Below are 26,514 nucleotides of genomic sequence, written 5' to 3' on the forward strand. Positions count from 1 at the left end.
TGTAGCCCAGAGGTAGAAAGCCCCTGGGTTCCATCCCCAGTACCACCAAAAATAAATAAATAAATAAATAAATAAATAAATAAATAAATTTATCTGATGAGCCAGGTGAGGTGGCATATGCTTATAATCCCAGTATTTGAGAGTCTGAGACAAGAAGATCGCAGGTTCATGGCCAGCCTCAGATACTTAGTGAGGCCCTCTGCAACTTAGTGAGATTGTTTCAAAATAAAGAACAAAAAATTGGGTTGCGGGTGTAGCTTGGAGGTAGAATGTCCCTGGGTTCAAATCCCAGTACCACAAAAGATAAAAAAGAAGACATGTATTAAAGCAAGACCAGTAATTTAGTCTGCCTTGTTTGGGCAAAAGAAAGAAATGTAGTAATAATTACATATGATCTTGAGTATAACTTGGGAGGTAGTGAGGTTTATTAAAGTCTTGTTAAGAGCTGGGCATGGTGGTACACACTTGTAATCCCAGCGCTTGGGAGGCTGAGACAGGAGGATCACACAGGTTCAAAGCCAGCCTCAGCTACTTAGGGAGAGTCTGAGCAACTTAGTGAGGTCCTGTTTCCAAATAAAGTATAAAATAGGTCTGAGAGTATAGCCCGGAGGTAGACGAGCACCTGGGTTCCACCCCTAGTACCACAAAAAAAAAAGTCTTGTTAAGAACATAGATACAAACTGAGAGTAGTGGTCCAATCCCTAGTACCAAAAACAAACAAACAAACAAACAAACAAAAAAACCTGATGCTAAATCATTTGTAAAAAGAATTGGCAAGGATTTATTTGTTCATTTGTACTATAAAAATATTTGTATCTCTGGCTAAATATCAAGTCAAGTATTTAATAAGAAGTGACCAAATATATTTTATTTCATCATAATATCTTACTGGGATAAGAAGCCATGGCTCAGATTTCAAAATTGTAATAATGAGGAAACTAAGAATTTAAAAACCGAGGATTACAACATCTGTGCCTTGCAACACAAATGACTTTTGGTCGGCAAAACACTGGCCCTTTTCCAAACGCCTAACAACAACTCAGAGTACTAAGTCTTAGGGATAATCCTAATCAAGCCTTCATTGTACAGGCCCAGAGAAGCTAAGACCTGCCCACAGTCATACCGCTAAGTAAGCATGATGACCAGACCCTGGGTTTCTCCCAGTCCGTTGAGCATTCTTGCCCCTTGACCCTGTTGATCATGTAAGAGAATTGAGGCGTACTGGCTCTGTCAAGAAAGGGACAAGAATGGGGTCTCTCTTCGGTGTTGCTGCTGGTATTCTTTGCAAGCATGCTTTCAAGTCTGATAGCCTCTTTTTCCCTCCCCTGAGTGGGGGTAGTTAAAACATAGGGAAAATTTTAAACTTGTCTTAAAACCAGAGAGCCAGTACATGGCTGAGTGTAAGCCCTTTGCTGGTTCTGTCATGGCACAGATACCTTAATATTGATAGGTTTTATCATGTACTTAATGTGGAAGATCCTAGAAGGAACTAGGTTGCCAAAGAGTTCGTAACCTGAAACGCAAGAAAAAAGTTAAACAGCTGGCCGGGCGTGGTGGCGCACGCTTGTAATCCCTGCGCTTGGGAGGCTGAGACTGGAGGATCACACAGGTTCAAAGCCAGCCTCAGCTACTTAGTGAGGCTCTGTTTCCAAATAAAATATAAAATAGGTCTGGGAGTATAGCCTGGAGGTAGAAAGCCCCTGGGTTCCACCCCCAGTACCACAAAGGAAATAAATAAATAAATAAAATAAAAAGTTAAACAGTTTGTCCTTATGAATTATGAGTTAAAGCAAGATTTGAGGCCCAGTAGTTAACTCTTTTTTGTGTGTGGTACTAGGGATTAAATTGAAGGGCATTCTGCCTCTAACCTACACCCTCCAGTCATTTTAGTTTTTTTTATTTATTTATTTGTTTTAAAACAGTCTCACTAGGTTGGTGAGAGTCTCACTACTCTCCTGAGGCTATCCTCTAACCTATGATGCTCCTAGCTCAGGCTTCCAAGTATTGAGATTATAGACATGTGCCACCCAGCTCAATTAATTATTTATTTATTCATTTATTTGGTGGTACCCAGAGATGGAACCCAGAGGCATCTACATCTGAGCTACACACCTAACCCTATTTTATATTTTATTTTGAAACAGAGTCTCACTGAGTTGCTGAGGCTGTCCTTGAACCTGTGATCCTCCTGTCTCAGCCTCCCAAGTACTGGGATCACAGGTTCAGAGTACCTACTACTGTATCACACGTCCAGCTCCAATAGTTAACTCCTGCGGTAGAAACTTGAATATAAGAAAAGAATCCATTTCCCATTGCTCTGTCTACTACCAAAGTGCCACAATGGAACTGTTCAAAGTAAACAGAGAGGAAGAGGAAGCTGCCTGATTTCTCTTTGCTCATACTTACTGTTACTAGCACTCAATCTGGCTGTTAGTAGCAGTGGTTAATTTTTGTTGTCCCCCTGTATGCTGTTACCTACCTGGAGCAATGGAGCACTGTTAAAAGAAAGGTGCACTTTTTGCTTTGAGCCTTTCATTAACACAGAGTCTTAGGTTCAGAGAGACTTCCTCACCTTCCTCAGCTCTGTGACAGTCCTCTCCCAAGGCAGCCTGTTCTGTTTGTGTGTCTGTTAGATCTAACAAGCATATGAAGCTCAGCCGAGTTCCTTAGTCTCCACATAAGTATGCTATGCCTGCCAGGCAAGGTGGTACTGGAATTGCTGCCAGTACTGGGAAGGCTGAGACAGGAGGGTCGCAGGCTCAGAGCTCCGCAGCAAGGAGCAAGACTCGGCAACCGAGTGAGACCTGTTTCAGAACAAAAGACAAAATAGGACTGGGGGTGTTGACAGAGGTAGAATGCCCTTGGGTTCAGTTTCCAGTAAATACACTCACACACACACAATATGTAATGCCTCTTCAGGTGCATGTTGTCTTCTCAGAGTCTCTGGTAAATAGTCCCTTTTCAAGGCTAGGTATACATAGTCCGTTTTTTTTTTTTTTTAAGCTCCACTAATATTTATTGATCCAGACACTTTTAAGTTCTAGGGATGTAGGAATGAATCCTAATTGCAAAAAACAAACAAAAAAAATGTTAAGTATTGCTGTTTATTTAGAATTGAAACGAGATTGAAATGATTTGACACGTTCTCACAGTTGGTAAGAAATTTATACTGGATGTTAGAACCCAGTCTTTCTAGCTTCAGACGTCATGCTTCTGACTACTACTCTGCTGCTATGGGCCTTACCAAGAATAATCTAGTAGCCACCGTCAAGACCTGGGATAGACCGGCTCAAGGAGAAGACTTGCTGAAATATCTCTTAGGAGATGCTGACATTCTTTGCGACTCTAAGTGTATTTGAAGCTTTCCTGGGTTCCACCAGAAAACTCCACAGTTAGGTTTAAATTCATGGCTTCAGCTGGGCGTGGTGGCGCACGCTTGTAATCCCCGTGCTTGGGAGGCGGAGACAGGAGGATCGCGCAAGTTCGAAGCCAGCCTTGCTGGCTTAAGAGACCCTGTTTCCAAATAAAAAATATAAAATAGGTTTGGGAGTGTAGCCTGGAGGTAGGAAGGCCCCTGGGTTCCATCCCCAGTACCACAAAAAAAAAAAAAAAAAAAAAAAAAAATTATGGCTTCAACAGTTCACCAAATCCAGGTATCTATGAAAAATATGTAATGCTTCACAGATTCTCCTTGTCCTTGTAGGGCCACGCTCATACTGTCTGCACTCCCACTTCAGTACCTGTGCTGCTGGAGCGAGCCCTGGGCTATTCTGTCACACAGTCATTTGATTGGTTTGTCAACTCTCTCCTAGTGTTTCAATATTCTTAATTTGTGGTCTCCTGAACAGAATGCATTTCCCAGATCTGGTCACAGTGCTAACAAAAGCTGAGCTATTACTCTCCTAAATTTTAAAGTAATATATGCTTTGTTCATTTTTTCATTTTATTTTTAATTTCTTGATACTGGGGATTGAACCCAGGGGCATTCTATCTATAAAATATTTTTATATCTATTTTTATAAAACCATTTTTAATGTCTATCTGATGGTCTATGAAATTCAAAGGAGGGAGGGAAGGAGAGAGAGACAGACAGACACTAGGGATTGAACTTGGGATGTACTACATCTGAGCTACATCCCCAGCCCTATTTTATTTTTCAAACCATCTAAGTTGCACGGGGCATTACTAAGTTGCTGAGACTGACCTTGAATCTGTGATCCTCCTTTCTCAGCCTCCCAAGGACTGGGATTGCAAGCCTGTGCCACCACCACAGCCAGCTTCCAACGTTATTTTTAAGGCAGTGACTTCATGATCTTCTTAAAGTTCAAACATTTTTAAATAACATTATTCTGAAGAATTGGCACTTTCTTTGAAGTTCTTAGAAAAATTCGATCCTGCAGCACAAAGTTGTAATCTAGAAGTTATTTGACATTTGAATATTGGTTTTCTGTCTTGAATCTGAGGTTTTTTTGGAGGGTGTACAGGGAATCGAACCCAGGGGCATTCTACCTCTGAGTTACACCCCAGCCCTTTTTATCTTTTATTTTGAAACAGGGTTTTGTTAAATGCTGAGGGCCTTGGGAAGTTGCTAGGTGCTGAGGTTGGCCTTGAACCTGCAGTTCTTCTTCCTGAGCCTTCTAAGCACTGAGATTGCAGGCATGTGCCTCCATGCCTAGCTTAATTTTTTTTAAACATGAAAATTCCCGTATTTGATTTTTGAGCTGGAGCCTTAGTCATATGTTAACAGCTTGGTTGAACTAAACCTTTTTAAAAATAAATTATCAGACCTAGGGAATTAATGAATTCCCTGGAACTAGGGAAAGATTTTTTAATTTTTTATTTTTGGTGGTACTAGGAATTGAACTTGGGTATTCTATCTCCCTTTTGTTTTGAAACAGGGTCTCCCTAGGTTGCTGAGAGTCCTCAAACTTGTGATCCTCCTATTTTAGCCTCCCAAGTACTGGAATTACAGGCCTGCTGCATCACACCAGGTTGGGAAAGATGTTTTTAGGAAACTTCATTTAGTAAGTAGGAGCTAGGTGTGGGCGTGCATATCTGGACTCCTAGCACTTGGGAGGCTGAGACAGGAGGATCACAAGTTCACAGGCAGCCTCAGCAACCTAGCAAGACCCTGTTTCCAAATAAATAAAATCGGACTGGAGGTACAGCTCGGAGGTAAAATACCCCTGGATTCAATTAATCCCCCGTACGATACACACAACAAAATAAATAAAGCCGGGCGTGGTGGCTCACGCTTGTAATCCCCGCGCTTGGGAGGCGGAGACAGGAGGATCGCACAGGTTCGAAGCCAGCCTCAGCTACTGAGTGAGGCTCTCAGCAACTTAGTGAGACCCTGTTTCCAAATAAAGTATAAAATAAGTCCGGGAGTATATCCCAGAGGCAGAAAAGCCCCTGGGTTCCACAATCCCCACCACCACAATCAATCAGTCGATCAGTAAACAAACAAATGAATAAACAGCATTATCTACTTAGATTAGTGGTTGCTCACCCACCTCTTTCAGCATGTCTTTCATATCTTTAATTATAAGTAATACATGTCTAATTGTTTTTACATATTATGAATGTCATGTAACAAATATAGAAATAAAAAGGATGGAGCTGGGTGTGTTGGCACTCCTGTAATCCCAGTACTTGGGAGGCTAAGACAGGAGAATTGCAGGTTCGAGGACAGCATCCGCAATTATGCCCTCCGCAACTTAGCGAGACCCTGTTTCCAGATAAAAAAAAATAAAATAGAGCTGGCAGTGTAGCTCAGAGGTAGAATGCCCTGGATTCTACCGTAGTACCACAAATAAATAAATCTTATCTCAACTACTTGGGAGGCTGAGGCAGGAGGGTCACAAGTTAAAGGCCAGCCTTGGCAACTTGGATCTTGTCTCAAAATAAAATGAAAAGGGCAAGGAATGTAGCTCAGAAATCTTGTCTTGTTTTTAGACACTTGATGGTTTCAGATTTTCAAGCTTTGTTCATGTAGAAATTTTTTTATTTTTGGCTATGGAGGATTGAACCGCGGGGCAGTCTGCCTCCAAGCTACACCCTCAGCCCCCCACCTTTTAGTTTTTTGCTTTGAAACAAGTTCTCACTGTGTTGCTGACACTTCAATCCATCGTCCTTCGGTCTCAGCTTCCCACGTACTGAGATTACAAGCATGCGCCACCACTTATATAGGAAAAGATTTTAATGCTTTTTGCAAGACTATAGCCTTGTGTGTTGAAAAATATATAAGTGAATTCCATCATTGTACTTTTATCACTTGCCTGCTTCATTATACAAACAAAAATGAGATAATATAGGAAGAGAGAATTTAGGAGCAAGTTTAGAATGAATAATTAAATTATTTACTATCAGAGGTGATTTACCAAGTAATTTTCAGTTTCGTTAAATTCTTCAGTACTATTTCATTAGAAATAAGCTAGTCTAAATTTTTCTTTTTAAGTTCAAATTAATATCATCTTTAATCCCCAGTACCCCCCAAATTAATATTACCTTAAAACCCAAAAATCTTAGCATGCCCCTTTTCTTTTTGGGGGTGGGTGGGTGGGGATAAAGTAGTTGTTTTATGAAACTGAACAGGCCAAGATAAATTGGCAACAAATTTATAGTTGTTTTTTTTTTCCAGGATAACTATTTTGATATGGTCTTCTTTAATGAAAAATCTAAGCCCTGGCAAAGACTGGTTTGAACATTGAGGTGGTGCCCGCAGTCCCAGCTTAAGTTTCTGTGTTATGGTGGTTTTCTTCTTTTCTGGTTTATGTAATACCTTGTTCTATCTCACTGTTAGTATAGAAGAAAAAGCCCTTCTGCATCAATGCACCTGAGAGTATCAAATGCTGTGAATCATCAAAACTTGAGATGGTTTTTCTAAAAACAATAGGCAGTCCGTTGTTGAGAAGACGTGTTAAGAACACTTTATACTACTTCTTATCTCCTTTTGCAGTACTGGAGGTTGAACCTGCCAAGTTACACCCCAGCCTACTTTTATTCTTTATTTTGAAACAAGGTCTCACTAAGTTGCAGAGGGCCTAAGTAGCTGAGGCTGTCCTCAAATCACCATCCTCTTGTCTCAGCCTCCCAGTACTGGGATTGCAAGTGTGTGCCACCATGCCCACCCAATACTTTTCTTTCAAAAAATATATATAATATGTAACGTGAAAGGCCATAGTTTAAAAAATTCTAATTCTGATTTTTTTTTTATATTGAGGATTGAACCCAGAGGCATTCTACCTCCAAGCCACACCCCCAGCCATATTTTATCTTTGTTTATAACATTTTAATTTAATTTAGCCGGGAGTGGTGATGCATGCTTGTAATCTCAGTACTTGGGAGGCTGAGACAGGAGGATTTCAGGTTCGAGGCCAGCTTCAGCTACTTACTGAGGTTATTTGCAACTTAGTGAGACCCTGCTTTTAAATAAAGAATAAAAAATAGGGCTGGAGAAGTAGCTCAGAGGTAGAATGTCCATGGGATAAAACCCTGGCACCACCAAAATAAACTTTTTTAAATTTTAATTTAAAATTTTTCTTGTTCTTGTTACTGGGGATTGAACCCATGACGCATTGTACCTCTGAGTTACACCCCCAGTTTTTATATATATATATATATATATATATATTTTTTTTTTTTTTCTGGGGGATTGGGGCATTCTACCTCTGAGCTATACCCCTAGCCCTTTTTTTTTTTTTTTTTTTTTTTTTTGTGGTACTGGGGTACTGTGGGTGGAATCCAGGGCTTTCTACTTCTGGGCTATACTCCAGACCTTTTGTTTTTTTATTTTATTTTATTTTTTGGAAACAAGATGTCACTAAGTTGCTGAGAGCCTCACTAAGTAGCTGAGGCTGGCTTCGAACCTGTGCGATCCTCCTGTCTCTGCCTCCCAAGCGCGGGGATTACAAGCGTACGCCACCACACCTGGCTTTTTTTCTTTATTTTGAAGCCGGGTCTCACTGAGTTGCAGCGGGCCTTACTAAGTAGTTGAGGTTGTCCGCAAACCGCGATCCTCAGGTCTCATCCTCCCGAATGCTGGGATTACAAGCGTGTGCCACCACGCCCAGCTAGTCCTATTTTTAATTCCTTATTTTGAAACAGGGTCTCACCAACTTGCAGAGGGCCTAAGTTGCTGAGGCTGGCTGTGAACTGCAGTCCTCTTATCGCAGCCTTTAAGTACTGGGATTTACAAGCATATGCCACCACACCTGGCTTTATTTTTATTTTGAAATAGGGTCTCACTAGATTAATGAAAGTCTCAATACTTGCCAGGGCTGACCTCAAACCTGGTATCCTTCTGTTTCAACTTCTCATGTAACGGGAGTACAAGTGCCCAGCTTTGATCCATTTCTGAAAATTTCTTTCCTTCTTTGGTACTAGAGATTGAACCCAGGGGCACTCTTTTTCTGAACTATAACCCCACTCTAGTCCTTTTTGTTTTTTTATTTTTATGTTTTTGTGTTGGTCCTGGGGATTAAACTCTAGGGCATCCTATCTCAGGGCTCCATACCTATCCCTTTTTATTATTATTTTGTTGTTGTTTTGAAACAGGGTCTTACTAGGTTGCTGAGTCTCACTTAAGTTGTTGAGGCTGGCCTTGAACCTGCAATCCTCCTGTTTTAGTTTTCCAAGTACTGGGATTACAGGCATACACCACCATATCTGTTTTTTTTTTTTTTTTTTTTTTTAATGTTGAAACAGGGTCTCACTAAGAGATCTTACTTAGGCTGGCTTTGAATATGCATTCCTCCTCCCAAGTAATGGAATTACAGATGTGTGCCATCATGACTGACTAGAATACCTTAAACATTGATTCTGTCTTCAGTCTCCAGAGACTTTCCAGCAGCCTGTTTCAGTAGTCAACTCCTCATTCTGGTGGCCAAAGACCAGTATTCAGGTTTTCTACTCCTTGGAGCTATTGATTTCTGTAATGATGCAAATGAAAACAAAAGACAACTATCCAGTTTTGTCATTTTTTTTTAAAATTTATTTATTTTTTTAGTGGTACTGGGGTTCCTGGAAGCCCTTCTACCTCCGGGCTACACTCCCAGACCTATTTTCTATTTTTGAAACAGGGTCTCTTACGCCAGCGCGGCTGGCTTCGAACCTGCACGATCCTCCTGTCTCTGCCTCCCAAGCGTGGGGATTACAAGCGTGCGCCACCACGCCCGGCCCAGTTTTGTCATTTTAAATAGGATTATTTATGAGAAATTTTTTTTGGTACTGGGAATGGAACCCAGGAGGCATTCTACCACCAGGCTACACCCCCAGCCCTATTGTTTTTGTTCTTTATTTTGAAACAGGGTCTCATTAAGTTGCAGAAGGCCTCACTAAGTAGCTGAGGCTGCTCTAGAACTGCGATCCTCCTGTCTCAGCCTCCCGAGTGTTGGGATTCCAAGCGTGTGTCACCACGCCCGGCATGAGAAATTTCTTTACTAAGCTTTCTTCCATTTTCCTTTTTCCTTGAGTGTCATACATTGTCCTTACATAATTGTGGTGAGTTAGACCAGACATAGAAGCAGTTTAAGTAGAGAAATACTTGTGACATTAATATTTTCTTTTAAAAATATTTTCCCAGAGGGTCGTAAGATATAGGGTGAACTTGCTTAAGTTTCTCTGAATAAAGAGGGAATGCAGGCCATTTTCTGCTGTCAAAGATTTAGCTTTGTGGGAATGGAAATCAAGGTTTTATGATCTGATCATTTTTTATTTTTTGGTGGTACTGGGGTTCCTGGAAGCCCTTCTACCTCCGGGCTACACTCCCAGACCTATTTTTACATTTTTATTTGGAAACAGGGTCTCCTAAGCCAGCACGCGCGGCTGGCTTCAAACCTGCGCGATCCTCCTGTCTCTGCCTCCCAAGCGCGGGGATTACAAGTGTGCGCCACCACGCCCGGCCCGATCATTTGAGCCATGGTACAGATTGCCTGCTTTGGGTTCGCATACTAGTTGGATGTGCGTCCCACCACGCCTGGCTTTATTGTTTTATTTTAAAATAAAACAGGGTCTCACTAAGTAGCTGAGGCTGGCCCCGAACCTGTGGTCCTCCTGTCTCAAGCCTTCCTGAGTACTAGGATTACAAGTGTGTGCCACCACGTGTGGCTTGTGCTAATGGTTCTATGTCAGCATCTTTTGCATTAGGGTACAGAGATTTGTGTGTTGGTACCCAAATTCAAGATATCTTTGAGTTTTATATTCTGTTTTCATCATTATGGAGAATTGTAGCTCTAGTGTTTTACTAAATAAAATTAACAAATACAATGAATTTTCTCATTTAGATATATAATCCTTTTCACATCTAAGCCTGTCTTTACTGGGTAGAGTTAATTTTTACTCTTTTAGTGGGATTTACCTAAAAAAGAATTGGGGGAAAAAAAAGGAATTATCTATCATTGAATTTGGCCACCAAACAGTCTTTGTAAAAGGTGGTGTAAAAGGCTTGGAATATATCAAAAGTCATTCTTTAGCTGTGTGAAGTAGAGCATGCCTGTTATCTCAGTACCTAGAAGGCTGAGACAGGAGAATTGCAGGTTCAGGGTACCTTTCAGTAACGTAGAGACTCTCAGAAACCTAAGGAGACCTTGTTTCAAACGAAAAATAAAAAGGGCTGGGGGTGAGCTCAGAAGTAGGATGCTCCTGGGTTCAGGCCCCAGCACTCCTCCCCCACACATCATTCTTTCTGTATAATTCTGTGTAATTTTGAATGTGCTTAGCATGTATTATTTTTCTATAAATATGGTCTTTATTTCTCCCTCCTTAAAGATTTTTATCCTTCTTGTCAGATTGTATTGTGTAGCATTCACTGTCTCTAGCTTCACAATTCTGCATTGTCCTGGTACCATTTAAAAACCACAGCTGGAAGCTCTGAAAGAGCATTCTCACAAAGGAAGACTGAACTGTGACCTTAGACCAGTGATGAGGCTTAGACCACAGGAGCAAATAAGAGAAAGAAATTAACACTATTCCAGATATATGTCCAGGTCCTTAATCTTTTAGAAAACTACTGAAATAAAAAATTTAAGCCACCTCTCTAGCCAGGTGTGGTGGCACACGCTTGTAATCCCAGTACTTGGGAGACTGAGACAGGAGAATTCACGGTTGCAGCCTAGGCTGGACTTGAACCTGCAACCCTGTTTCCAATCTCCCAACAGAAAGTTGAGTATTAATGTTACCTTTAATATGGGGTTGTATATGCTGGTGCAAAGGAAATATTATTTTCCTATGATGATAATGAAGAAAAAGCTAAAAGATTTTTTTCAGACATATTCAAAATATACACAAAGACCATTTGCTACTTTGGAAGTAAAATTTGACTAGAGAATATATTACTATCTGGGCCCAAATGTCAAAGACAAGCGCTTTCCTGTTTCTCAATTTTACTAAGAACTGTTACCTATGGTGAAAAGTAGAACACAAAATTGCTAAGTGATGTACATCTCTGTAATCCTGCCTGGAACAGAGTTCATTAGATGGGGTCTGTGGAAGTGTATCTAAATTGTAATTTAGAATTGTATCTAAAATACTGTTCATTTATACATTTCATGTTTGTCATTCCAGGAACTGTGTGTGTGTGTGTGTGTGTGTGCACGAGCTACACCCTCAGTAACTTTATTTAAGGATTTGAAGAGTCAAAGTTTGACAAACTTCAGAGTAACTTTTTTTTAGCCATGACATCTATTTTGTTTGAATTTGGTGTGTTTTCTCTGCTCTTCATAAGATAGTATGAAATATATTGTGTCATTTTTCAGATGAATTTTAAAAATTGGCCTGCCGTGCTGGCACACACCTGCAATCCTAGTACTTAGGAGGCTGAGACAGGAGGAGTACAGATTTGAGAACAGCCTCGAAACATAGCAGGACTCTCAGCAACCTAGCCAAGATCCTGTTTCAAAACAAAAAATAAAAGCCGGGTGTGGTGGTGCATGCTTGTAATCTCAGCATTTGAGAGGGGGAGACAGGAGGATCACAGTTCGCAGACAGCCTCAGCTACTTAATGAGGCCCTTTGTAGCTCATTGAAGACCCTGTTTCCAAATAAAGAATAAAAAAAATAGAGCTGGGGTGTTGCTTGGAGGGAGAATGCCCCTAGGTTCCACCCCCAGTACCCCCCCCCCCACCACACACACACAAGTCAAGGGATGTAGCCAAAAAGTAGAACATCCCTAGGTTCAGTCCTCAGTAACACACACACACACACACACACACACACACACACACACACACACACACACACACTGCTCATCCTATTCTATTTGTTAATCACTGGAAACCGACTGTATGGGGTGGGGCATAATGGAGAATAGCCATTGCACAGAGACCTATCTTTCTCACTCATTTTCACTTTTCTTGCTTGAAGGAAAAAAAATAGTAATGCCATCTGTTTTCTTCATGCTAATGCTGAGGTTTAGAGAGAGGATGATCTGCTTTGTTAATTTGAAGAGTTAGGATACTGAGAGAGAATTCACAGGGTCGTTTTTGCAAGTGACTGCACACATAGTAGGTTCATTCCAACAAGGCTGTAAGTATGCAGCAAAGGGCAGTCATACTCACCAGCAATTGAGATGCCCTGTACAGGGGAAAATAGTCTATGCCAACAAGTTCTGCCCTGATCAGTTTCTAAATTCATTCAGAAGGAAGGATCAACCCGGAGATGAAGCCATGTAGTGGAACATCTCTTTATTAAACGCAGCTTTATCCGGAGCGTGGCCAGTGATGGCGGAGTAGGGGGCCTGTCTTCGGGTTGTCATTCCGCACACCCTGCCACCTGCGCTCGGCACTCCCACCTGCTCCGTTTGTTTTGTGTGTGCATTTTGAAAAAAGTATGTTCCAAAGAGAGGGCAGTTCCCTCAGGAGGCCGCGTGCCTCCCCAAGTTGCCTCTGCACCTGACATTCCTCCAGGCGGACCCTCCCTGTGAATAAGAGGAAAGGCTTGGCCCATTGTGCTAGACAAAGCCGCACAGCTGCGCCGGCTGGGAGGAGTTTCCGTCGGGAGGGAGCCGGCCGGTGCCGTCCGGGGCTGGCTTTTCTTTCCCACCCCCTTTCTTCCCAGCGCTTCACCCCGAGGATTACCTGGGGTGAAGGCAGAGGCGGCGTGGGGCTCCACGCCCCGCGCCCGCCCGCCGCAGCCGGAGTGCTGGAGGAAGCGTCTCCTGCCTTCTTCTGCCTTCTGGGGCAGATGCTCCCGGGGCACGCCACGCCCCTCCCACTCCACCTGGCCAGGCGGACGCAGGTGCCCCCGCCGCGCCCGGCGCCCTCGCCCAGTGGTCGGGCGGGAAGGGAAGGGGTGGTCCTTGCGTCTGGACCCCTCCAGCTGACTCACAGGAAGTGCTGGCACAGCCTGGCATTGGGCGCCGCGGCTGCAGGATTCCGCCCCGCCCGCGCCTCTTCCCACAGAGGTTTTGCCCTATCTCCTGGCAGAACAATGAAGTGCCTCCAAGTTTGCTAAGACTCCCAGGGAAATTCTCTGCACTTCTGTGACAGCCTTCAAAATGTCCTGCCAGCGACTCTCCCAAGAAGCTGTTCTGTAAAAAGCCCTTGGCGGATTGCTTTGTCTGAAGATCCTCAGGGCGACCATGGTTCAGCGCTTTAGCCTCAGGAGGCAGCTCTCCAAGGTGGGTCAGTGGTTGGCGTGTCGGTGGGGGACTCGCGCGGCCAGGGCTCCCTCTCTCGGGCTGTGCTGTCAAGCTGCCTTCCTCTGCCGAGGAGGGGCTGGCAGGAAGCGCTGCCTTTTGTTCTTTTATCCGACAGACAGACAGACGCACCGGTCACCCCAGATTGTGCTCCTGCAACAGCAGCTGTCACTTGCGAATTTGGATCAACTTGTAGTTTGCTCCCCAGATAGAATTTCCAGAACAGTGTGGGTGAAAGAGAGATAATTGTAGGGCAGAAGTACTTATTTAATTAGCAATTAATCTAGCAGCTTGGAGACCAAGAGGAGAAAGACTTCTTGTTCCATAGAATCAGGGCTTTCTTACAAATTTCACTAATAAACTGGGGAAAGCACTTACAAAATAGTTCAGTGAGGAAGATCTATAGGAAAATATTAAAACGAGGAGTTGTGTTGAGAGTTGCATACTTAATGAAGAAGTGCGTTAACCAGGAGGCTCACGAAGCAGTTCTTACAACATTCTGGTTGAAATGTAGCTTTCATTGTCCAGCTTTTGGGGGAAAGCACTTTTAACTTAGAAAAATCGATTTTCAAAAAAAGTACAAAGATGAAGCATTTGTTTAAAGCGGGGGTAATGGTTGTTTGAATGGGCTCTGGCGTTCACCATTCTCTGTGATCCAGCATCGAGCTCTTGCTGTAGCTAGCCCAAGGGCTTGATGTGGAAAGAAGTGTGGGAAGAACACAGTGTTCTTAAAAGCTTGCATTTATTTATTTATTTATTTATTTATTTATTTATTTATTTTCTGGTACTGGGGGTTGAACCCAGTAGCATTCTACCTCTGAGCTATACTCCCGGCCCTCTTAATTTTTTCTTAATTTTGAAATGATGTCAGCTGGGTGCATTTCAGTACTTAGGAGGAGGCTGAGATAGGAGGATCCCAAGTTCATGGCCAGCATCAGTTACTTAGGCCTTCTGCAACTTATGAGACCTTACTTCAAAAATAAGAATAAAAAATGGGCTGGGGATATATCTCGGAGGTAGAACGTCCCTGGGTTCCATCCTCAGTACCATCGGGGGCAGGGTAGGGGGAGAGCAGGGTCTCATTGAGTTGCTGAGGGCAGCCTTGAACCTTTGATCCTCTGAAGTACCGAGATTACAGATCTGTGCGCCATGCCCTGCCCAAAAGCTCTGTCTCAAAGATGTAACACTTGTTGGCTAACTTCTGTCATAATTCATTCCCTATAGACAGAAACTTAAACCAGTAGTAATTCTTTACCTCCCTGGCTCTTAGAATTAAGTCCTAAAATGTGTTGGGATCTTAAGGAAAACTCTTTAGCCCCCTAAAGGTGACGCCAGCATAAATTGTGTGCACTGAAGCAAAGAAGAATACAACACTTGTCACCGTTTTCATGTTAAGTTGATCATTTTCTGGACTTCTAAGCCTAACAGAGACTCTTAGGAGTACTGAAATAGATTCCTCCTCAGTCCCAGGTCTGGAGGTGTGGGCAGCAGCCGGGAAGCCCCAAAATTCCTCTAAACAACTCAGCGGACTATTTTTGTTGCTTCTTCAATGGTGTCTAGTACATGTATTTTCAGATGTGTAGTACTTTCAAAAGCATAAGCTATGCGAGAGTCTCAGGGCGATGACATTCCTGACGAAGGATATCTGATAGTCAAAAGCCAAGTGACAATTTTAATAAAAAAAAAATTGTATTCTAGGTATTTGTTGCCAATGCAGTGTGTCTCTCCCAATTATCTGTTCAACTGTACCTTTTTTTTTTTTTTTTTTTGGTATTGGGGATTGAGCCCAGGGTCATACTACCTCTGAGCTGCACCGTCTCCAGCCCTATTTTGGTTTTTATTTTGATACAAGTTCTCACTAGTTGCTAAGGCTAACCTTGAACCTGTGATCCTTCTCTCTTAGCCTCCAAAGTACTGGGATTACAAGTACTTTTTACATAAATACTTTTTAGTTAAGACCACATGTGTAAACCGGGTGTGGTGGGCGCACTTGTAATCCCAGCATTCGGGAGGCTGAGACGGGAAGATTACGGTTCGCGGACAGCCTCAGCTACTTAGTGAGGCCCTCTGCAACTCAGTGAGACCCGGTTTCAAAATAAAGAGTAAAAAATGGGGCAGGGGGTGTAGCTCAGAGGTCGAGTGCCCCTGGGCTCCATCCCCAGACCCGCAAAAAAAACAAACAACAACAAAAAAAATATGTGTAACTGTGACTTAAAAAAAGGATACTTTAGGGAAGAATACATCCTCTCTAATACAAAGAAATGAAAGGTACATTATATAAAGATACTCAAGAAAATACTTCATTTAATTCCCTTTTCTAAGACCCCTCTTCTCTGTTTTAATGTGGTTTGTGGGTTCTGTAAAAGATGGATGGGATCAGATGTAAGAAAAAAACTTTTTATGTCAAGTGCTCTTGTACATCCTCTCTAATACAAAGAAATGAAAGGTACATTATATAAAGATACTCAAGAAAATACTTCATTTAATTCCCTTTTCTAAGACCCCTCTTCTCTGTTTTAATGTGGTTTGTGGGTTCTGTAAAAGATGGATGGGATCAGATGTAAGAAAAAAACTTTTTATGTCAAGTGCTCTTGACGTTGTATATGTTTAGTAATGAACTAAAAAATACTTTGAATCATTTTAGCCCGTCAGACACTTAAATATGAAGGAGAAACTGACTGGTTATGTTAATGAGTTGTTAGTGTATTTGCAGAGATTTAAAACAAATTCTACCTTTTCTACTAAATTTACAGGCTCCCTAAGAGCAGAGGACCTGCCAGACCTCTCGTCATACACCCTAGTATGTGATGTTTCTGGCACACATTGAACGCTCAAATGAAATTTTTTTTTATATATCGAAAATAGTTGTGTAGTGGCAATTTCTGGTGGTTCCAACTTCAGTAACAAATATTTTTGCTAATATGAAATAGTCTTCCACAAGAATAGAGTTTTCTAAATTCTTAGAAATGATCTCAGAATTTGTTTTGCCCTTGTGGGTCTGGGATGGCACCCAAGGCCTCACACATGCTAATGAGCAAGCACTCTAGTGCCAAGCCATACCCCCAGCCTGGTCTCAGAGTTTTAATAGCAATTTCCTATTTTAATAAAAAAGAAATATTGGTGTGATCATCTTTAAATTCTGTTAGGAATTTTTAAAAGAAAATATTTGTAAATGGTTATGAATTTAAACATAGTATCTAATTTAGATGCTTTTTATCTTAAGTTTGATAGTTATGTTTACTTATATTGGACATTTTCCCCTAGAGTATTCAAGTGATTGCTCTAGGCTTAAGACTCAGGTGAATTGAAAAAGTTCAGTGTTGAGGAAAGATGTTCGCCTGTTCTCTTTGACCAAATCTCAGTTACCTGCCAGAAAAGGTCTAAAACTTCCTTGCCAGTTTAGATTATTTTCTTCTTTGGTCCTTCTATTGATTCAAAAATATTAACTAAGGAAAGCTTTTTCTTCCTTCTCTATATTTGCTGCGTGAGCCCTCCCCAAAATTCTGGAACCTGTGACTGTGAATATTTTCTTTAATTCTCCAGATGACCTTTGAGTTATGCAGTATCAGTTTCATTTTTATTATTAAAGAAACTGTGATTCAGAGAAGTTAAATCATTTACTCAAGATCGATAGGAGTAGCTAGGTGTGCTGGCTACTCTGCCACAGTAGCCAGGTGTGGTGACTTGTAATCCCAGTACTTGGGAGGCCAAGACAGGAGGGTCACAGGTTCAAGGCCAGCCTCAGCAAAGTAACCAGACTCTCAGCAACCTATTGACATTCTGTTTTAAAATAAAAGATAAAATAGGGCTGGCAGTGTAGCTTGGAAGTAGAATGCCTCTGGGTTCAACCTCAGTATCCCACCCCCCAGTTTTTTGTTTTGTTTTGGTGCTGGGGATTTAGCAGAAATACATTCTACCTCTGAGATACACCTCCAGTCCTTTTTATTTTTTTGTTATGAAACAGGGTCTCACTAGGTTGCTGAATCTCACTAGTTGCTGAGGCTGTGATCCTCCCTTCTCAGCCTCCCAAGTACTGGGATTATAAACATGTACCATGCTTGGCTTAAAAAATTTTTTTTTGAAAGGGTTGGGAGTATAGCCAGAGGTAGAATGCCCCAGAATTCAGTCCCTAGTAAGAAGGTAGGGGAGCATTTCCTTGAAAAAATAATATTCTTCTAGCACATTATGCTGTACTATAGGAATTATGAAATCCAACTTGAACTGAAGGCAGAAAAGAGAAATGTAGCATTAGCCTTCTTTCATCAATGAGGAAACAATGGTACAGGCAGAGTTAATTAAAATTCCTATCTCTTCATTTTATGTTCTTTTAGCCTTACTATTAAAGGTAAAATTTACTCTGGGCTTAATTTTATTTATTTATTTATTTATTTATTTATTTATTTATTGTGGTACTGAGAATTGAACTCAGGGACATTCTACCTCCAAGCTATACCCCAGTCCTTTTTATTTTTTATTTTGAAACAGTCCATAAGTTGCAGAGGGCCTCACGAGGTTGCTGAGGCTGGCCATGAGCCTGTGATCCTCCTGTCTCCGCCTCCCAAGAACTGGGATTACAAGCGTGTGTCACCACGCCCAGCTAAATTGGTTATTTTTAATGTAAACCCTAGTCTATTAATGTCATAAACAGACGGTTGTCTGAGAATTTTCAGAATCCATTTCAGTTTAGAAGAATGTGTCTTGTTTACTTTTTGCTTGCTAAGCATGTATGGTTGGCAGAAGGCCTCTAGCCAAACTGCCCACGTGGTCTGGACAAAAGAAGTAGCAGTTTATGAGAAAAGAACAAAAGGGAAGTGAGGGAAATGCCTTTCCTTCGGCCAGAAGACCTCACTGGAGCCTTGATGGCCAGGGTTCAGACAGCCAAAGCAGAGGGCTCAATGGAGAGCTGTGTCCTGGTGGGAAGGAGGCTCGTGGTTGGGAGTGGATTGCAGGGCATGCGAGATAAGGCTGCCCTTCATTGGCGCGCTGTTCTCTCGTATTTCCAGCTAGAATTGAAACAAGAAATATTCTGGCATTTTTTCTTTTCTCAGCTCAATTTGCTTTTGTTCTTTATTTAAAAAAAAAGGTAAGCCCCTTTATAACCCAAGAATATAATCTCACCCCAAACTATCAGAAAATGGGAGCTAATTGGAACGTGATAGTGTACTTCTGCCTAGTTTTAGAAAAATCTAGAGGTCATGTTCTGGAATAAGAATAGCTCAAGGGTTTTATGTTTATTTACCTATTTGGGAGGTAGGTACTGGGGATTGAACTCAGGGGCATTCTTTCCCCAAGCTACACTCCCAGCCTTTTTAATTTTTTTTATTTTTTGTTTATTTTTTATTTTATTTTATTTTATTTTATTTTATTTTATTTTATTTTATTTTTGGTGGCACTGGGGATGGAACCCTTCTACCTCCAGGCTACACTCCCAGACCTATTTTATATTTTTTATTTGGAAATAGGGTCTCTTAAGCCAACACAGCTGGCTTCGAACCGGCTGGCTTCGAACCTGCGCGATCCTCCTGTCTCAGCCTCCCAAGCGCGGGGATTACCACCACGCCCGGCTTTATTTTTTATTTTGAAACAGAGTCTCACTGAGTTGCTGACTCTGTCCTTGAACCTGCAGTTCTGCTGTCTCCTCCTTCTAAGTCCTGGGTTTACAGGCGTGTGCAAACACGCCTGGCTGGGTGTTCTGTTTTGAGGGAGAAGGTAGCTTACGGTGTCTTAGAGTCATACTCAGGAGTTGGGAGCTAAGTTGCCGAGCACTGAAGTAGTCTGGCAACCTACTTTTTTTTTTCTTTTTAATGAGGCCTTTCCCTATTGTCCCTGGATCTCTTGATCCTCCTGCCTCAGCCTCCCCAGCAGTGGGGTTACAGGCATGTGTCACTGTGCTGGCTTTGGTAACCTACTTTTTTTTTTTTTTTTCCAGTACTGGGAATTGAACCCAGAGGCATTCTACCTCTGAGCTATACCCCTAGCCCTATTTTTTATTCTTTATTTTGAAACGAGGTCTCACCAAGTTGCAGAGGGCCTCATTAAGTAGGTGAAGCTGGCTGCAAACCTGTGATCCTCCTTTCTCAGCCTCCCAAGTACTGGGATTACAAGTCACTTAAATGCTTCCCTGCATTTGTTAAAGTGGAATCTCGGAGGAGACCTTGAGATGGTACCTTTCCATAGTTCCCCCATAAAGAATCCATCCCTTTGTTCAGTTTAGTATTCTTGAATGGATAGAGAACTTTACATCTGATTATTATGCTGGTGTCTTTAGTGTTGCTTTTCTTTTTCTTTTTATCAGTAAAGGGAAGATTGCTTTATGTAGTAACTGTGATTTATTGGGTGTCTATATTGCAGACGTAGTACTCAGCACTTTATAAAAAGGATCTCATTTAATTCTAGAAATGGTAATAATTAAGATTCAAATTGAGTCTGCTTCCAAGTCACACTCAGAAGATTGTACCATTTTTTGGATAGTTACTAGTTTTCTCCTTTTTTTGTCTACTATTATATCCTAACTCCTAGCATAGTTCCTGACACGTGTCAGGCACTTAAATACCAAGCTGCCTTTCTACTAAAGAACGCTCTTGTGTAGCACCCAGCCCCTGGAGCTTCCCCGGTTCCCTCTGTTTTCTCTTTGAGTGCTCTCTCTGCACATCTTTACATGTCTCCACCCTCAGCCTCTGTTCTAGACCCTTTCTCACTCTCTTGATTCTTCCCATGGCTGTATCTAAATGGCATCATTTGTCATCCACATGTGGAAGAGGCAAGATATATTCATCTCTTAAAGAACTTTAAGGTTTCTCCCATGTTTAAGAGACTGTGGTTTTCTCTTTCATTCTTCTGAAAACAGGCATAAAGAGCCTGAGGCTAAACAGAAACTTATCAGTATGGCTAAGATTAGACTCCTGCATCCGTATAACCACTGGGGTACACGACAGCTTCAGCTCTGAGGCATCAGGCTCTCACAGACTCATAGGGGTGGGGGCAGTGAGGGCAAGGGCCCTGCAGAGCCCCAGGGACATAGAGCCTGAAGAAGGGAAGGAGAGAAGAGTTGGGGGCTCTGCTTCTCATCTTCCAAGCTCTTCTTATCTCTGTCAACGTTGTTCATCTAAAGTAATCCAGACTAGATCTCATCCCCTTATGTCCTTACACTGACATCTAGAAAGGATGTAAAACTCGTGTGTTCTATATTTTTACTCTCAGCTAGGGATAAAAATTAACCAAGAATAATTAAACCCCACTTTTCTTATGGAAATAAAGATAGAAGTATCTTTAATACATTGACTTAAAGAGGGAGAAAAGAGGTGAGTGTGGTGGCACACTTATAATCCCCGTGCTTGGGAGGTTGAGACAGGAGGATCGCACAGGTTCGAAGCCAGCCTCGGGTACTTAGTGAGGCTCTCAGCAACTTAGTGAGACCTTAGCCCGGAGGTAGAAAAGCCCCTGGGCTCCACCCCCAGTACCCCCCCCACACACACACACAGGAGAAAAGATTGAGAGAAAAAAATGTGTTTGGTACTGAGGATGTAACCCCGGGCATTCTATCTCTGTGCCGTACCTCCAGTTCTTTTATTTTGTAGTTTGAATCAGGGTCTTGTTAAGTTGCTGACGATCTCGCTAGGTTGCTAAGGGCTTTGTAAAGTTGCTGAGGCTGGCCTCAGACCTTAAGTCTTCCTGTCTTAGCTTTCTAAGTACTGGGATTACAGGTGTACACCACCATGCACAGCTTAACTTTTTTTTTTTTAAATTGTGGTACTGGGGATTGAACCCAGGAGCATTGTACCCCTAAGCTACACCTCCAGCCCTATTTTTAATTTTTATTTTGAAACAGGTTCTCGCTAGGTTGATGAGAGTCTCACTACTTGCTGAGTCTGTCCTTGAACCTGCCATCTTCCTGTCTCAGTCTCCTCAGTACTGGAATTACAGGTGTGCCCCACCATGCCCAGCTACTGACATACTGTTAAGTTTTTCGTTTTGTCTATGTGTCATAAAATCTGCACTGCATTTTTGTTGCAAAACAACTTTTATTTCCCTTATATTATTAAAGGGGAACACACTGTTCTTGGCAAGCAAACAGTTTTGTTTGAGGTTGGTAAACTGTTTGGGGCTCCAAGAGATTCTGTAATTATCTCAGGCCTAATTAAACCAAAGAGCAAAAATATCACACTGTACGTGTATTTATTGAGGCCTATTAACAGATTTAATATAATACATGAAAGATTATTTAAAATTTTATGTGTGTGGTGCTAGGGATTGAACTCAGGGGCATTTTACCTATGAGCTATACCCCCAGGCATTGTTATTTATTTTTATTTTGAAACTGGGTATTGCTAAGTTGCTGAAAGCTTCACTAACATACTGAGGCTGGCTTTGAACCTGCGACCCTTCTGTCTCAACCACCCAAGTACGGTGATTACAGGGGTGCACCACCATGCCTAGCCCTAAAAGGTATGGATATTTTTTTTTTTTTTTATGGTACTGGGGTTCCTGGAAGCCCTTCTACCTCCGGGCTACACTCCCAGACCTATTTAAAATTTTTTTTTATTTGGAAACAGGGTCTCTTAAGCCAGCGAGACTGGCTCCAAACCAGCGTGATCCTCCTGTCTCCGCCTCCCAAGTGCAGGGATTACAAGTGTGCCACCACGCCTGGCAAAAAGGTATGGATTTTAATTCTAGAACTCTATCCACTCAACGAATCTGGAAAGTATGAAAACTTAGCCTTCCACAAATCTGTTTTGCCTGTAAAGCACATCAATCTATCTAAAGTCTGTCTCTTGCTATAGAAGAAGAGCCTTCGACAGCTCCTTCTGTAGTCAGAATGAAATTCATGTTTTTCAGCTTATTGTTCAAGACCTTTTATAACTTAGCATCAATGAGCCCAGCTTTACAACCTTGTTCCTCATCTGTGAGTTTAATATTCAGCCTGACTAAGTTGTCTGTTTTTTATTGATGCGTCTTTGCTCACTCCTATTTTTTATTCTTTATTTTGAAACAAGGCGTCACCAAGTTACGGAGGGCCAAGTAGCTGAAGCGGCTGTGCACTTGGTCCACCTGTCTCCGCCTCCCAAGCCCTGGGATTACAAGCGTGCGCCAGGTTTTTCTTTCAGCCTGTATCACCTTTTGCCTTTCTAATTTCTGGATCCAAATTTAATCATTCTTCTTTTTTTTTTTTCCCTCTGTTAATACTGGGGATTGAACCAGGATATTCTACCCCTGAGTTATATCTCCAAGCCCAGTTTTATTTTTTATTTTGAAACAGGGTCTCACGGGCCTGAAACTGACAATCGTCATGTCTCAGCCTCCTGAGTAATAAGATTACATGTGTTCTTACGATGACTGGCTAAATTTATCTGTTGTGTGAGTACTGTAAAAAATACTACTATACTGTAATCCCTCTCCTCTTCTTGCTGTGATTGTACTAGGGTCATGTTGATTTCTGGAGTACCTTAAAAGAAGAAAGTCCCCAGGCGTGAAGGCCAGCCTCAGCAATTTAGTTTTAGAGAAAAAAAATAAAAGTTGACTGTGGTAGTGCTCACTTGTAACCCCTGTACCTGGGAGGCTGAGATGGGAGGATCACAGGTTTGAGGACAACCTCAGCAAGTAGTGAGACTCTCATCAACCTAGTAAGATCCTGTTTTTAAATAAGACATAAAATTAGGCTGGGGGAACCAGGTGTGGTGGTGCACGCTTCCAATCCTAGCATTTGGGAGGCTGAGACAGGAGGATTGCAGTTTGCGAACAGCCTCAGCTACTTAGTGTAGCCCTTTGCAACTCAGTGAGACCCTGTTTCAAAATGAAGAATAAAAAATAGGACTGGGGGTTTCGGGGGTTTCGCTCAGAGGTAGAATGCCCCTGGGTTTCAACCCCAGTACCCCCCACACACACACGCACACAAAAGGGCTGGAGGTATAGCTCAAAAGTAGAATGCCTCTGGATTCACTCCCCAGTACCAATGAACGAATGAATGAATTAATGAATATAAAAAGGAGTGGGTATAGACTGCCCCTGGGTTCAGCCCCTAACATGTATGAATATATGTACACACATACACACCTACAAAACTACCTCCCTTTCAAGGATTACAAAAATAGTGGCGTACGCCCAGTGGTTAGATGGCTAAAACAGGAGGATTGCAGGTTTGAGGACACCCTGAGCAATGTTGAGAATCTCAGCAATCTGGCAAGACCCTGTTTTACAATGAAAAAATAAAAGAACTGGGGATGTAGCTTAGAGGTAGAATGATCCTAGCTTCAACCCCCAGTAGGTAGGTAGGTAGTTTGATTGAAAGGTCCATCTATGTCTAAAGATTTCTGCCTATTCTTTTGGTAGCAAGATAGGCCGCTGAAACAGAGAGAGAGGCTAAAACCCTTAGGATCAAGAATGTTTGGCAACATTTCCCTCGAGGCTGCACACACGACTGTAGTCGCACAGCCTTTCCCATCAGGGCATTTGCTCTGAAGGGGGGAGGATTCTTGTGAAAACAAGTAGGCTCCGAGACGTGCACAGCTGCTCTTGGCAGAGATGGAGGCTCAGAGGCAGCGCTGGGCCTCACTGCCGTGACTGAGAAGCTCTTGGTATTGTTCTGACTTTACACTCACAAGAGAAGATGTGAAGTGGTTGAAGGACATGACCACGAAATGTTTTATATCTCGTCATACAAGCCAAAGAGAAGAGTGAGTTTCAGAAAATATGAATGCATGTGTAAAATTTTAAGAAACTTTCTCCTTTCCCTCTTTCCTCTATCCCTTTCGCTCTTTTTCTTTCCTCATTTTCATACACCTGAATAATAGAATCTTCCTTCTAGAATGCAGTGTCTCAGCAACTGTGGCTGATACTTTGAAGGCTAGTTTAATTTTGCTTCATATGTGACAGTGCATTCCATGTTTTCTGAAAAATGTTACTCTCTTCATTATTTTGTAGTAAGTCTTTTGGAACTTTTTGAAATATGAATTTCCCTTGTAGAGCAATAAAGATTTCTGATGATTAAAAGCATAGGCTTTATAAGCTGAAAAACTTAGATTCAAAATTTTTTTATTGCCCATCAGCTCCGTTACTTTGAAGAAGTTTCTTGTCTTCGTAACTTCATCTTTGAGTTGAGAGTAGTAGTCATAATAATTGTAAATTATTATGAACGTAGTTATCTTTTAGAACAACTGCATGTTGGCAAATCTATCAAAATGCAAAGAAAAACTTTGATTTGAATTTTATGAAATAGTGAAAGTCTTTTCGAAAACTCAAATTAAAAAATGTTAATAAATGCCGGGCGTGGTGGCGCACACTTGTAATCCCCACGCTTGGGAGGCAGAGACAGGAGGATCGCGCAGGTTCGAAGCCAGCCTCGCTGGTTTAAGAGACCCTGTTTCCAAATAAAAGATAAAATAGGTCTGGGAGTGTAGCCCGGAGAAGGGTTTCCAAAAACCCCAGTACCACCCCAAAAAAAAAAAAAAAAAAGTCATTTAAATAATGAGCAGGTTGTGAGTTTTAAGGTTTTCTTAGAGTTTATAAACTGGACTCTTGAATGCTTCTCACTGTCGTTTAACTTTACTTTTGAAGCTATGAGTCAAGTTTTCCTCTCTTTCTCTCCCTCCTTCCCTCTTTCTTATCCTGAGGATCAAACCCAGTACCTCACAGATGCCAGGCCATGTTATCATTGAGCTACACCCTCAGCCCAGGATTTTCTTCTTTAGCAGAAAAGAACATTTTTCAGACAGGTTAGCTTGTTTGCCAGTTTTTATTCACTGTTACGAATATACAATAAATTTCTTTGGCCCACAACATAAAGTGAAGGAATAATTCATTATGAGAAACTCAATGTCCTTTAGAGTATCTGGCTCAAAGAAGGTATCTTCATGAATCCTTATTTGAAATCCTCATTTACTGTGGAAGTTGGTAAGAGGAAGGAAATTTCCACTCAGGAAAATCATAGAAGGCTCCATTCGGGCAAGGGCAGTGGGGCCTTCAAGGTCAGAGTGGCCTTGGCGTGTGGGGTACAGGTGCTCTAGTTAAGAGAAATGTGGGAGCCGCACCTCAGAGATGGTGCCGTGTGAGTGTTAAACAGTGGTTTAGAAGCTGTTCCGTTTTGTTAAGATGTCACAGTGTGCTTCTAAAGACTCCTTCTTGTAGGGTATATAGGTTAAAATCAGGCATCTCCCTTGGGATCATTATTATTTTTGTGGTGCTGGAGATTGAACCCAAGGGCATTCTACCTCCAAGCTGTACCCCAGCCCTATTTATTTGCAAACAGGGTCTCACTAAGTTGCAGAGGGCTTCTTTAAGTGGCTGAGGCTGGCTTTGAACCTGTGACCCTCCTGTCTCAGCCTCCCAATTACTGGGATTGCAGGTGTGTGCTGCCACACCCAGCTAGTATAATTGTTTCATAAATATTTCTAATTCTGGTTTCATTGCTCTACATTGCCATTTGTGTAATGTGACTCTATGTCTTTTCCCTTCATGTTTTAATTTTTTGCTGTAGATGCTGTCTATAAGCATAGAACAGAACAAATGTTTATCCCAGATTTACCATAACAGATGTCATGGAGTACAGTGACACTTTTCCATAGAAATCTTTGATAAGAATGTTTAATTGCTTTCTTATTCTAGTCCCCCTGAGATTCTCAGCTGTTCATTAAATTCAGATTTGTACATATTTTAAGAAGGTATTTCTCAGATTTGATGCAGCCAAGCTTTTTTTTTTCTTCATAAGAAACTTTATTTTAGCCATCCCTGGTAGCGCTTGATTGTAATCCCAGTACTTGGGAGGCTGAGAACAGGATCCAGGTTCATGGCCAGCCTCAGCTACTTACTGAGGCCCTCCACAACTTAGTGAGACCCTGTTTCAAAATAATGAATGAAGCCGGGCATGGTGGCGCACGCTTGTAATCCCCG

The 26,514-nt window shown here is 41.9% G+C and overlaps 1 protein-coding gene across 2 annotated transcripts in view; it reads left to right on the forward strand.

The window, feature by feature from the left end:
• The window catches only part of TMCC1 (transmembrane and coiled-coil domain family 1), a gene marked incomplete at both ends in the record, with an annotated part of 82,001 nt that overhangs the window by 11,490 nt on the left and 43,997 nt on the right, over positions 1–26,514 (forward strand). Inside the window, one exon of one of the 2 annotated variants that reach the window (XM_080718032.1) lies at positions 13,576–13,614. The exons of the other annotated variant lie outside the window; for it this stretch is intronic. Coding sequence (XP_080574158.1) covers positions 13,576–13,614 — 39 coding nt within the window. Of the gene's footprint in view, positions 1–13,575; positions 13,615–26,514 lie in introns of those variants that run through there. 2 annotated transcript variants of the gene reach the window in all.

Source organism: Muscardinus avellanarius (assembly GCF_963383645.1).
Source record: "Muscardinus avellanarius genome assembly, chromosome: 22".
Lineage (NCBI taxonomy): Eukaryota > Metazoa > Chordata > Mammalia > Rodentia > Gliridae > Muscardinus > Muscardinus avellanarius.